The sequence below is a fragment of the Mytilus edulis genome, chromosome 6 (assembly GCF_963676685.1).
Source record: "Mytilus edulis chromosome 6, xbMytEdul2.2, whole genome shotgun sequence".
NCBI classification, from domain to species: Eukaryota; Metazoa; Mollusca; class Bivalvia; order Mytilida; family Mytilidae; genus Mytilus; species Mytilus edulis.
The window spans coordinates 74,985,155-74,998,587 of record NC_092349.1 but is presented as its reverse complement, the minus strand read 5'-3'; the positions used below and the strand labels follow the sequence as shown (position 1 = coordinate 74,998,587).

The 13,433-nt window shown below is 31.9% G+C and overlaps 1 protein-coding gene and 1 long non-coding RNA gene across 2 annotated transcripts in view; both read left to right on the top strand.

Moving 5' to 3' along the window:
* LOC139526809 (uncharacterized) overlaps positions 1–4,404 on the top strand; it is a 32,941-nt gene extending 28,537 nt beyond the window's left edge. Inside the window, exon 2 of the long non-coding RNA XR_011665185.1 lies at positions 4,174–4,404. This is a non-coding gene — a long non-coding RNA (uncharacterized lncRNA). The remainder of the gene's footprint in view (positions 1–4,173) is intronic.
* Positions 4,405–7,940: 3,536 nt separating this feature from the next.
* Positions 7,941–11,402, top strand: LOC139528444 (uncharacterized). Its single transcript, XM_071324418.1, has 5 exons — positions 7,941–8,018; positions 9,005–9,128; positions 9,797–9,879; positions 10,537–10,624; positions 10,958–11,402. The coding sequence occupies exons 2-5, from the start codon at positions 9,083–9,085 to the stop codon at positions 11,089–11,091; spliced, it is 351 nt and encodes a 116-aa protein (XP_071180519.1). The 5' UTR covers positions 7,941–8,018; positions 9,005–9,082; the 3' UTR covers positions 11,092–11,402.
* The last annotated feature ends 2,031 nt before the right edge of the window (positions 11,403–13,433 follow it).

Genomic DNA, 13,433 nt, shown 5'->3' with positions numbered 1-13,433 from the left:
TCAAAATCCTTATAAGATGGCTCATAACTGTACCTTCATCAAAAATTTAACAAGACCTGAAACAGAATGCCTCAAGTAATCACATTCCACATAGGGCCTAAAATAAATATCATTTGTTTTCCCTATATGGACCGACCGACAGACATATGGACAGGCTGATTCATATATAATTGAACAAACTTCCTTTGTGGGGGGTATACATGTACATAATGATAACCAAATCCAATATGTCCATCATGGTACATAATGCATTATTGCACAAAAAAATCATAAAATTTGACTAAAATCTTACCATCAATAAAATGGATTTCAGTATCTGGAAACTCTACAATAAGTGAACTGTCTTCGCAGGGAAACAATGCGTCTTTGGATCTCTCTGTTTCTATACATGGACCTACTGAAATAAAGATGAAAAAAAATTTTTATATCACTTTTTTACATGGCATATGCAATCCTGTATATCTACTATTTTCTGCATATTTAGCTGAATTAGTATATTAAGCATACAGTACATTTTGACCGTATCTGTAAGTTCTTGTAGTTATATTTATGTGTGTGTTAATCTCTCACAATTAAATTTCTGAATCAAAATAAAACTACATGCTTGGCTGTTAATAATTTCATCCTATATATATATGTATAGGCCTATTCATCAAAATCATTTAATTATTCATGTAAATAGTTAAGGTACATGTAGTTATCATTTAATTCACCATCAGAATCATACATATATGTATTCAAATATTTCTTCCCATCCTTTAAAATTTGAAAATCTGTCAAGCAAAGAAGTTATCTAATCTAAACTAGTTAAAGTAATTTTTATTAAATAAATCTAATTTGGGTTTTATGGTGGCTTCCTTTGCAGGTATTGTGGATTTTTTTTGTATCCATTCATAAATTTATCCAACAGACTGAAACTATTATTTATTAATTATAATTAAAAAGTATTGAGGTCAAACATGTTTTTATTGGCTTTGAAAGGTACTAGGCTGTATAGTTTTAATTAAACAGAAAACCTTTTATTTTTATATAATTAATCACTTAATCATTCTGAATGTCTATAAATAATATTATTTTCTTTAACTGGTTAAATAATATGGATAATTAATCTATATAATTAATTATATGTGAACACCACTTATTGATTATGCTGCCAGTGCTTAACACAGTTCACCAACACTATAAAAGAGAATGAATTTAAACTAATTCACATTATCAATTTGACCCTGAAAACACTAAGTTTAAAAATGTCAGAGAGAGTGTTAGTATTTGGTCATAGTCTAGTAAGGGATCTCAATCAGTGGATGAAAGACACATCTTCAGATTTTTTGTCAGGTCATCAATCCTACATTCATGGAAAAGGAGGTCGAACCACAGAATTACTTAAAAGAATGGACATGCACGTCATTAGAAGATTTCGACCCCATGTAGTATTTATACAGGTTGGTGGAAATGATATAACACCAGAAGCCAGTGTAAAGGACATAGCAGAAAACCTGATTGAATTAGCTGTTGAAATTCAACAACAAGGAGTATCACAGGTCATAATAGGTTCTGTTATTATAAGACTTAGACCAAGAAATATGTCAGTTTCACAATATGACAACAAAAGGACAAAGATAAATAAACATTTGTCAGAGAAAACACCACAGACAGCAGGCATTAAATTTTGGAACCAAAAGTGTTTCAGACATAACCACCTTAGAGATGGGGTTCACCTAAACGACAAAGGGAATGAAGCATTTTTCTTCAGCATTAGACATGCAATGAACTCAGTGACATATGTATAAAGTAATGGATATTACAGTAAACCTTCTTCATTGGTATTCAAAGTCAGCAAATATTTAAATGTTATCATGTTGAAAAATAAACTTACCATTTTTATGCTTCGGTTCTTTTTTCTGATGGCTGTTCTTTTTAGGTCGTCCCAAACGGGATTTCTTTCGGAGAGGCATTTCTGCAATAAATAAAGTTATAATCAGTAACATTGAAAACTTACTTATGCTTCTAGACTATAAACATGATAAATGAATACTCAGAATAGGGTCTGCAACTTTACTTAAACAAACTAATAGCCATGGTAAATTGATGGATTTGTTTAAAATGTGGACAAACTTACCTTTTTCAAATTTCTATTTGGGAGTCTTCATCATGGGGACCCCCCCCCCCACACACAAACACACAAAAAGGGGTTAATAGCAGTATGCTGGTATATCAAATTATGACAAAGTAAACATTAGTAGAAAGAAGAATACAAGGGAATGTTTTAATGCCATTTGGGAAAACAAATTATTCAACTGAATTATACCCTAGCACAACAGAAATTGACATTTTTCATTTGGGAGTCTTCATCATGGGGACCCCCCCCCCCCCCCCACACACACACAAAAAGGGGTTAATAGCAGTATGCTGGTATATCAAATTATGACAAAGTAAACATTAGTAGAAAGAAGAAATACAAGGGAATGTTTTAATGCCATTTGGGAAAACAAATTATTCAACTGAATTATACCCTAGCACAGCAGAAATTGACTCAAAATTTACATCGGCCATTTTGAAAACCTTCATGTGGTAAATCTCCCCACAAAAAGGGATTAATAGCAGTTTGCTGGTATATCAAATTATGACAAAGTATACATCAGTGTAAAGAAAAAATATGAAAGAAAGTTTTAATACTATCTAGAAAACCAACTGTTCCTCTGAATTTAACCTATTTACAAAATAACTCGAGTCGGTCTAACGAACTGAAAAGTCAAACGCGGTAAATTTTCAATGTTTCATTTGTAAATTTACGCTTATAAATATACTAAACAAGGCTAATGTGAACATAATCAAACAATAATTAACATTTTTAATCTTATTATTATACTTACTGATATAAAAAACGCCTTAATAAGCCACATTTGTTATTATTTTGCACCACGCTTGTAAACAATGGCTGATCGTCCTTCTTGTCTAATCAGTACGAATGCGCGCGCATCCGTGGACATCGTGAAAATACGATTTGACTGGCCAGTACAGAGAGTGACCAATCTCTGTGTTATAGTAGTCTCAGAGTATATCTAGAACAAAGTGTCCACACAGTTTGAAAGGAGTATGTTCGATAAGGTCCTAAAATGGCCCACTTTTTTAGCGTAAATTTCAAATTCGGATTTATTGACCAATATCACGATAAATTATAGCTAATACATTGACTAGATAGGATATAAGCCATTTTGTTTAAAATTTTACGTTTCTGCGTTTCATTATGACGTCATAAGTTGTACTCATATTGATTTTTCACGAAAAAACAATGAAAATGGGTAAATTTCCAAAGATTATTTGACAGGAAACATAGAGCGCATACGTCGACAACAAAGATCTTTTAAAATAATGTTTGTGAAGACATTTAACATGTCTTATTTGAATATTAAGCTTGTCGACGCCTGCGCTCTATGTTTCCTGGTCCTTTATTTGGTTGAAATCCCGCTGATTTTGTCAATTTCACCAAAATCCCTTATCTTGACCGTTTTGGAATGTAAAAATCGTTGTGTTAGAATTAAACTTTGACAAAAACAGCTCTGTTTAACTTATTCACATGTCTTTAAGGCAACTTAAAACAATTATTGTCTTGTAATCATGAACTTTATAATTGGGGCCAAATATGGCACTTACCGAACTTACTCCTTTCCGCTAGTAGTCCAGTGTTAAGCTATATGTTTTGCGGTTAAAAGTCTGCCACTATATTGTGTATACTGCTACAGGAAATCAAAGTTATTGCTTTCATACAATCTTAACAATTTGACAAAATTCTTGTCCCTTCGAATTCGCTCTTCCTTTGAAGTCTTTCAATTCGGTTGATAGCACTATTGACAATGTTTTTCCACTGAAACTCGGTCGGGAATGTTAGCTCAACAATAAGTCACCTTAACCTAGTTCAGAACCTAAAGCTTCTTGATTTGATAGAACAGACTAGTCATTCCCGATAAAAGTTTAAATTTAAATACGCTTTACCCAATCGAAGTTCAATCTTAGTGAGATAAAATTTCCACTCCCTCCTACCAATGTTAAATATTTTGGTATTATGTTTATATTTATTGTAAAAGCAATACAGGTTGGTTTTTTTGCAGATCTTTTATGTAGATATTGTTTTATAGGTATGAACAAATTATGTTTCTTTGTTTTTCTTTGTAGATATGTTAGTACGATATGAATGCTGCGGCGGCTTCCGAGTGTGTTTTCATTAGAATAAAAGTAAAACTTTGCTGAAATCGTGTAGGCGAGCGGTTTCCCATAGACATGTTTTAGGAATTAACCATTAACATTTTGCGTTTAAGGCCTCGAATATGAAAACAAAATGCATTATTTTCACGAATGAGCAATACGATAAAGGCTGACATTAAAACAGTTATCAGATGTAACTTATTATTAGTATTCCACATTCCAAACTAAAAGACAAATTGAAAGAGTTGGTATTACTTTGCTTCATAAAAAAGAATGACCAACGTAGATACAAGTATCTTGTCTTAAGGAGGGATAAATCATACTTTGTAAAGAATCACTCTGATTCAAACAAAAAATTCTCTGAAACCGATATTATCAAGATGCTGGATTTCTTGATTGACAACATATTTGTAACGTTCGGAGGACGTGTTTTTCAACAGACTGTCGGCATCCCAATGGGAACAAATTGTGCCCCTCTACTTGCCGACTTGTTTCTTTATTATTATGAGGCTGACTTCATGCAGGAACTTCTTAGGAAGAAAGATAAGAAGTTAGCAATATCCTTTAACTCTACTTTCCGCTATATAAATGACGTTCTTTCACTAAACAATTCAAAATTTGGTGACTATGTGGAACGCATCTATCCCATCGAATTGGAGATAAAGGATACTACAGATACAGTTAAGTCGGCTTCATATCTTGACTTACATCTAGAAATTGACAATGAGGGTCGGTTGAAAACAAAACTTTACGACAAAAGAGATGATTTCAGCTTTCCAATTGTGAACTTTCCATTTCTAAGTAGCAACATTCCAGCAGCACCTGAATACGGGGTATATATCTCCCAATTGATACGATATTCCCGTGCTTGCATTTCCTATCATGATTTTCTTGATAGAGGGTTACTGCTCACAAGGAAGCTATTAAACCAAGAGTTCCAAATGGTGAAGTTGAAATCATCCCTTTGTAAATTTTACGGACGCCATCACGAGTTGGTTGACCGTTATGGAAGAACCGTTTCACAAATGATATCGGATATGTTCCTTACGTCGTAACTACAATCCCCTTCCCCTTCATGAATGTGACCTACCGAATTAGACTATTTACCGGATTTGTAATCACATAAGCAACACGACGGGTGCCACATGTGGAGCAGGATCTGCTTACCCTTCCGGAGCACCTGAGATCACCCCTAGTTTTTGGTGGGGTTCGTGTTGTTTATTCTTTAGTTTTCTATGTTGTGTCATGTGTACTATTGTTTTTCTGTTTGTCTTTTTTCATTTTTAGCCATGGCGTTGTCAGTTTGTTTTAGATTTATGAGTTTGACTGTCCCTTTGGTATCTTTCGTCCCTTTTTTATTAACGTCTGTCTACATTTTCTAAGATGTGGGTACAGATTGTTGTGTTTTGTTTATTGTAATTTGTCTGTTTGTCTTTTTTCTCTTTTAGTCGATGGGTTGTCAGTTTGACTAAAACTCTGGTATATTTCGCCCCTCTTCTGTAGGTTACTGGATGGCTATACCAAAATTGTAGATTAATATATGTCAATATTTTCTTATATTTAAGACATTTCCTAAGTATTGAGGCGTGTATCAATCAATTTAATAAAGTATAGCATGTAACACACAAGACATGCAACACGGCATTAATTAATCGATTAAACAATTTGATTTGTGTTTTGAGCCAAAAAAAATATATTACCTATAATTGAAGCTCAAAAGCTGATTTATTGGACCTACATCGTTTAGCTTCGGAGTGGATGACTTTAAAATGCATAGCTCTCTTTTCCTTATATTCAGTCAATGGAATCGAATCGACTTATGAAATTGCGTAAGTAGCATGGTTGAAGTATATACGAAAAAAAATAGTTATCAGATATTTAGAAATCACCAGTGCATTTAGAATGAGTTTCAGTATTATCTTACAATAAGAAGGCGGGGGAAAGTATCGATGGATACAGACCTCACATGTATAGATAGTTAACTTGATGACCAGTCTTTATGACTGTAAGTTACTAGTAACTTGAGACAGGATTTATGACGGTCCAGAACAGAAATGTCGATCAGTACAAACAAAGATCCGTTTAAAAAGTAGTTCAGTTGCCATGACTGTCATGAGTGGTCTGTAAATTTCTCCACATGACAGGTTTACAGCAGACTTGTTCACATGTCTAGTCTAGTCAAGCAGACCTTCCACAGGTCACGTCTGGTCTAGCTTTCCTGTACATGGGAATTCACTGGTCCACCTGACCTTGTCCACAGGTCTGGTCTGGTCCACCTGACATGTCCCCATTACAGATTTGCTTCGTTAGAGGACAGGTCTGCAGCAGTCCTGCAAAAAAAACGAAACAAAACATTTTGTAGGTATGGGCTGATGAGAACAAAGTTAATTTGCAAGTCTGCTATAAAAAAAAAATAAAGTTCTCTTTGAAAGTCGTCAAATTGATTTAAACTTTTGCACAGGTAAGAACTTCACCCATATCTAACAGTTGCGCAAAGTTACAATATATATATATGTAATGACACATATTTTTCCCCTAAAGCTACAAGTGAAATATAATACAAGATTTCATGAAATATATATGTTTAATAATTTTTGATTACCAAAATAACATTTATAACTCTTAAGGATGTACTTAGGTGAGGTTTTGGAATTTGTGTCAAATGTTCGGACTCCTTGGTGTTTTTCCATACAATACAATGTAAAATATTTTGCCCCATAACACCTATTTATTTTTTCATATAAGACTTAATAGCTCATGAAAGGTCATTTACCAAAACTTTAGAAGATTCTTAATTTTCTTTCTTTTGTTTTGAGAACTAATAATATCAATGCAAATATAAGGTAAAAGTCCGAGTCAGCCTTTTCCCGCCATATTTTAAATCTCAAATATCTCAAAAAGGAGGTCCATGACCTGTCAATATTTTTAGCTTATTTTTATCCTCAATTGATGCTCTACCAGTTTATAGTATTAATTTTAACTTCTTAATTTATTAATTTTCACCTAACCTCACCTAAGTACATCCTTAAATTGACATTGTTTAATGCCAAAATAATATTTTTCAGTTCGAAGATAAAATTTTCTCTTTTAAGCCGACTTTTTTTTTAATTTTCGAGTTTGAGGTAAGTAATGTCAACTTGGAATTGAGAAATATTGATTTCTAAATGATACATAGCAACATCAGCAACTTGGTAAGAAAAATATCAACTTGAAACTGGGAAATGTCACTTGAACCTCAAAATAGATAGCAGAAAAAACTTACCCTGTCGACGCACTAGGTTTAGGTATATTCTGAATTCATGAAATTTCCTCAGTTGTTGTTTGTTACTTTGATTTGCCTCATTCTTGTCGAGATGCAATATTTAAGCATAGGTAAGCTATTGTCGCCTTAATAAATACTATTTGGAATTGAGAAATGTCAACTTGGAACTGAGAAATGTTAAGTTTGTAATGAAGAAGTATGGATAATATAATGTATTTACCAGCCCGTTGTAAAATGTGCATCATAAATTATATTGATGTAGCTATGTTTATTTTCTAAATATTCTGTAAGGAAATAGATGCAGAAATTATATACTAAGTGAGTTTTATTTAATTAGAAACAGTATAAGGTAAATAACCCTCAACAAATTACAACAAAACTTATCTTTTTTTAGATTTGGACAATTAATTTATACGCAACAACTACAACTCTGTCATATAAAGGTTTTGAAAGAGTGATTAATATTACGTTATTATTATAAAATCCTGTTCACAAATGTATATATAATTTATTAATTCAGACAAAGGCACACCCATTTATTCAATAACATAAGGTACGAGTAATGGTTTTTTCACTGTTTTATTATACTTGTGTTTCCATATTAAATAAACATGAGATGTGTTACATCTTGTTGTTTAAATTGTTTCTAATTTCAAAATTTATCACTACTCACGTTCTTATCTTATCCTTGATATGTCCACGTTTTCATAGTAAAACTTAGTCATTGAAGTACATAAAACAGAGTATCACATGACATTAAAATATTGAAAACAACACGTTATTAGTTTCTTGCGTCCGAAGCGCTTTTCTGGATTTACCTTCATCAGGAACGCTCAAAGCCAAACATTTGAAATCCGAAGATGTATAAGTACCGAAACCGTTGAAGAGCTATATATAAAAAAAAATACCTAAAATAAATAGCCAAATTCATCTAAAGCCAACTTTGCCTGAGGGAGTTGAAACCTTAGTTTCTTAATAATTTATAAATTTATAAACGGACAATTTTAGTAAAGTTTGTTATATCATGTCAGTACCGAAATACTGACTACTGAGCTGAATTAAGAATACATTACTTATTTTTCATTTTTTATGCGGTATTTCGTTGACGTAAATAAAGGCAACAGTAGTATACCGCTGTTCGAAAACGTTAATGTTTAAAAAAAAGCTGTCATATACTTAAAGCTTAAGCATTTATTTTAATACCCGCACTGTCTACCGAAAATATATACTTAATGTTTTTTTATTGTTTATATGATATTACTTTGAAAATATGAACTAAAGGAGATATAAGACATATGTAATATTTGTATCACAAAGATAGTTAAAGATAAGTATTTGAGGTTGAGTTCAGTAGTTTTTGACATAACAAAAAAAAAATTTTCTATTACAAAATACACGTCCTATTGTATTCCACAAATCCACAAAGATCTTTTTGTAGTTTTACTATGATAACTGGGTTCGATCGTATTAACAACATGGTTTATATATACAATTATGGTACAGTGCAGGCCAATAGAAAGCATTGTGTATGTCTTTTAGAATAACCATGAAGACAGCCAGAGTGACTTTGTGTTGTCTTATGTTGACTAACTTCATTTCTGAGGCGTACGGATGTAGATGTTTATACTTTTCAGGGAAGAGGCATTCTGTCGGGCTGCTTTTGGTAAGTTTAAAGAATTTAATTATTGACTTTATTAGGGATCTTGTTATTCTAATGAAAATATTGATATATGTTTTCTTTCAAATATCTGACGTGGCATAAACCCTGAGCATATACTCCTTGCTTTTATTTTTAGGAATTTTCTATTTAGACTCGTTTACCTTCATCAAGGATCCCAGGCTTATAATTTGACAACCACATTGCACGTTTCGTCTTCATGTACATCAGAGTCATCAGTGACGCTAAAATCTAAACAGTGATAAACCCAAATCAAATATATCAGGCATTTTAAAACTAATAATCCAAGGAATCTGTGACGAATACGGTCAGGAAGCCTAAACTTGGTGTTAGAAAAATCTAAATAGCTCGAATAATTCAACAGTTTATTAAAAAAAAGTAAACTTTAAAGACAAGCATATCAATGATATTTTATGTGTCAATGACAACGGAACTGACTACTCGTCTGATCATTCAAATGGTTTGAAACGTTGCCCATTAGTTTCACAATCATACCGGGGAATAAAAAGCAATAATAGTTATTCTTGATATTACCTGTATTATCGGAAAGCATCATTGGTAGTGTTTGAATTAACTACACTATTTTTGTGTCTGCATACTGGAAACCTTTTGAACCCAATAATGTTATTGTCTGCCTTTGTTCTACTTTTAAGTAATACGAGGAATTGTTAAAAACAGCAGGACCCTTGAAAGCAGTTGGGTTGAATTTGACGTGGAAGTGAAGGACAATTTTAAGGTAATTAACAGTGTGATAATATTATTATTATTCGGTAAGGAGATAGAATTGATCATCGGTAAATGACGTAGTGACATGCAGTTGTTTATATTAAATCGTCTAATCATTCTTCTATGACTATACATAAGCTATTTCTAGATTTCAATAATTATTCAATAAATCACCATTAAACTGTTAACAACATTGAAACAAAAGTTATTTCACTAGACCATCATCGCCTAACTCGGTGGAGCGTGACTAATTGATTTTCAATCAGTATCAATCAAGCAATTTAGAAAGCCTAATATATGTATATACTTGGAGAAATAAACTTTTAGAAAATAAATGACGAAATATCCATCACTGATATCAAGCTCACATATAAATGAAAGAAAGGCATCACAAAATATACAGACGCGAAATGTAAAATCTTACGAGAAGCTATGGAAAGTGAGGAAAAACTAACTATTGAAAATCCGGAACACTAAACACTACTACAAAAAAGAAGTCGAATTAACATCTTTGTTGTAAAAACAAATATGCAAGATGGGTTAAACTTTTGAGATACAAATACGTCTGTAAAATATACGCCATTTATTAGCAGGTCGATGATGAATTGTGATCAAATTTTTTTTTAAATTATTGTTATTGGTTCTTCTTTTTCTTGTAAAATTACAGAACAAAGTGAATAATATGATAAAAGTACGTTCACCGAAAAATTCACGTGGAGTACGTCTTACAACAGGATCTGAATATTTAATTACAGGTAAGTGTTTAAATTACTTCTGTATTAAGATTCATTATGTATGCACTTTTTTTTTATTTGCAACACACATTTTTTTTAATGAATTTTGGTAAAAACAGGTGACTTTGTCATCATACAATGAATTACTTCGATACTTAAACCTCTTTCATAAAAATGTTATCTCTCTTCTAAGTAGATATAACACGTAATGTATGGGTGCCTGCTTGATCTATAATTCTGTTCACAATATGAATAAAGTCCTTGTCCTAAATCATATTTAACGGATCTTAAACAACACAGATACATAAGATATCAAACAAACAGATATATATGTGCTATATATTCTAATTTCAGGAGAAGTAAGGAGTTATTCACCATATGGGAGATTTTACTATACAAGACTTTGTTTTTCGGTTCAAATTTTATGGCAGGATATTTCAAAGGATACACAAACAGCTCTAAAAACAGGAACTTTCACTACATGTTAATCGCTATGACGCAGATTTGTTATTTAACTGTAAAATCCAATTGATTCATAAATCATTCAAAATGTTATTTATATCAAAAAATTATGCTCAATAATGCAAACAAAACAGAAAAAAATAATTGTACTGAAAATATAAACTTTTAAGATAACTGTCGTCGGGAAAATGTGATTAAGAATTTTTGAAAATGTACAGCAAATTACTGCGACGATTTGTTTAAAAAAATATGGGTAGGGGAGCTTTCAAATTGAAATGCAGATACAGATTTGAAGATTAAGAAGGTGAACTTATTTTAGTAAATACATTCAAATATTGCTGTACCTTATGTCACTGTCAGAAATATGTCTTTAAATAGTTATTTGTTTTTTACATCTTACAAAAAAGACAAAGGTTGTTCATTGGCATCGAACTTGTAAAAATCCTCCTTGAAATAAAAACTGATAAAATAACCTGATAGAATCCCATTAAAACTTCGCACTTAACAATCAAAACCAGTTGCTTTAACAGTAGAAGCGTCTCAAAATAGATATGGTCGTTGAAACACTGAATTATTGAGAGAGTTCATGTAGTCAGCATAATTTAAAAGTTGTGTAAGTAGAGTTAAATTCAGTTTGACTAAATATATCAAAATATGTGAACATACAATTACAGAATCCTGCCAGATGTGTGTCTTATCTTTGAGAAAGGTTTGCGTCAATTATGTTTGACAATAGCCGACTGGAGTATACATCGGATGTCAATAGTTATGATAATTATCAAACAACATGTAGTTTCCAAATAACCATACATATATCATCAATGTATCCATATCTTTCATCAGAGGCTGAGCTAGTATTTCATTTGTAAAACGCACGCTTTAAATTTCCAATGATAGATATAGAAGAGAACCGAAAGATACCAGAGGGACAGTCATACTCATAAATCGAAAATACAACGCCATGGCTAAAAACGAAAAAAGATAAACAGACAAACAATAGTACACATAACACAACACATAAAACTAAAGAATAAGCAACACGAACCCCACCAAAAACTGATCTATAGAAGTTATGTTCTAACTACGGTTCAAACGTTCCCAACTAAAGTTCACGTACGGTTTTTACTTTTTTCTGTTTATGATTTCTTTTGCTCGTATTGCCTCACGCGTATTTCTGCAATGTTCATAGTATTGGTTTGGGTTGTGAAAGTTGCTTGGTATAGGCCATTAAGTAATCTACTCGGACGCACAAAATCATTACGGTTTTTTTTTTTTCTTAAAATGTCCTGTACCAAGTCAGGAACATGGCCTTTGTTATATTATTGTTCGTTTCTGTGTTTGTTGCTTTTTAGTGTTGTGTTTCTGTTGTGTCGTAGTTCTCCTCTTATATTTTATATGTTTCCCTTAGTTTTAGTTTGTAACCTGGATTTTTTTTCTCCGTCGATTATGAATGTCGAACAGTTGTATGCTAATTATATGCTTCAAATCGTTTTTATTAAAAAAACTAGTTCGTCATAAAATTGTGGTTTTTTGAAATGATAAATTGGGAGCAATTTTTACAGTATCCTGTTTGTTAACATGTACATTTACGACTTTTAATTTAAAATGCAGGAAACATTTTCGTCGTGAATAAGGTAGATTATGTTGTATAGCGCAATTCAGATATCAGTATCTTCATTATTTATTTTGCGATATGAATGGACCAAACAGAACACAATACAATCTTTGTGAACATATTGGTTTGGTTTATAGCTTTACAGATTTGAACACAATATTATCTAGCTGGTTAATAAAAACAGGTTTAATCAACATTTGTTTAACATATGAACTGCACCGATGCAGAAAATATGACAGTTGTTTTTCATTCGTTTGAAGTGTTAAAGCTTTTGATTTTGACATATATTTTGTTATCTTTTTACATATGATATAGTTTCATATTTGTGGACATCAACTATTCAGTAAATAAATACATATTTTCTATATAACAATCATATTTGGCGTCTATATTTTTAAGTGAAGAAGAAGTTAAACTAGATAAAATTAGATGGTTTGTTTGTGTCAAATTGTCATTAATGTATTCCTAGTTTTTAAGCATTACATACTATTTTATTATTGTATCAGCTAAATGTTTAAGAGCAGGCAACAGAAGTCTATCAATGTTCATATCTCACAATTCAAGCGGACACACAAAACACTCATGGTATCGAATAAACTCCAAACAGAGAAATTTCGGATTCCCCGACAGGAAATAAAAGCCATTAGTATACCTATAAACAATAGTTACTTAACTCATGAAACGTTTATATTTAGAACGACACTGTTTATCTAAATAAATGCAGTGGTATTCTTTCAGAATAACTATGAAGCT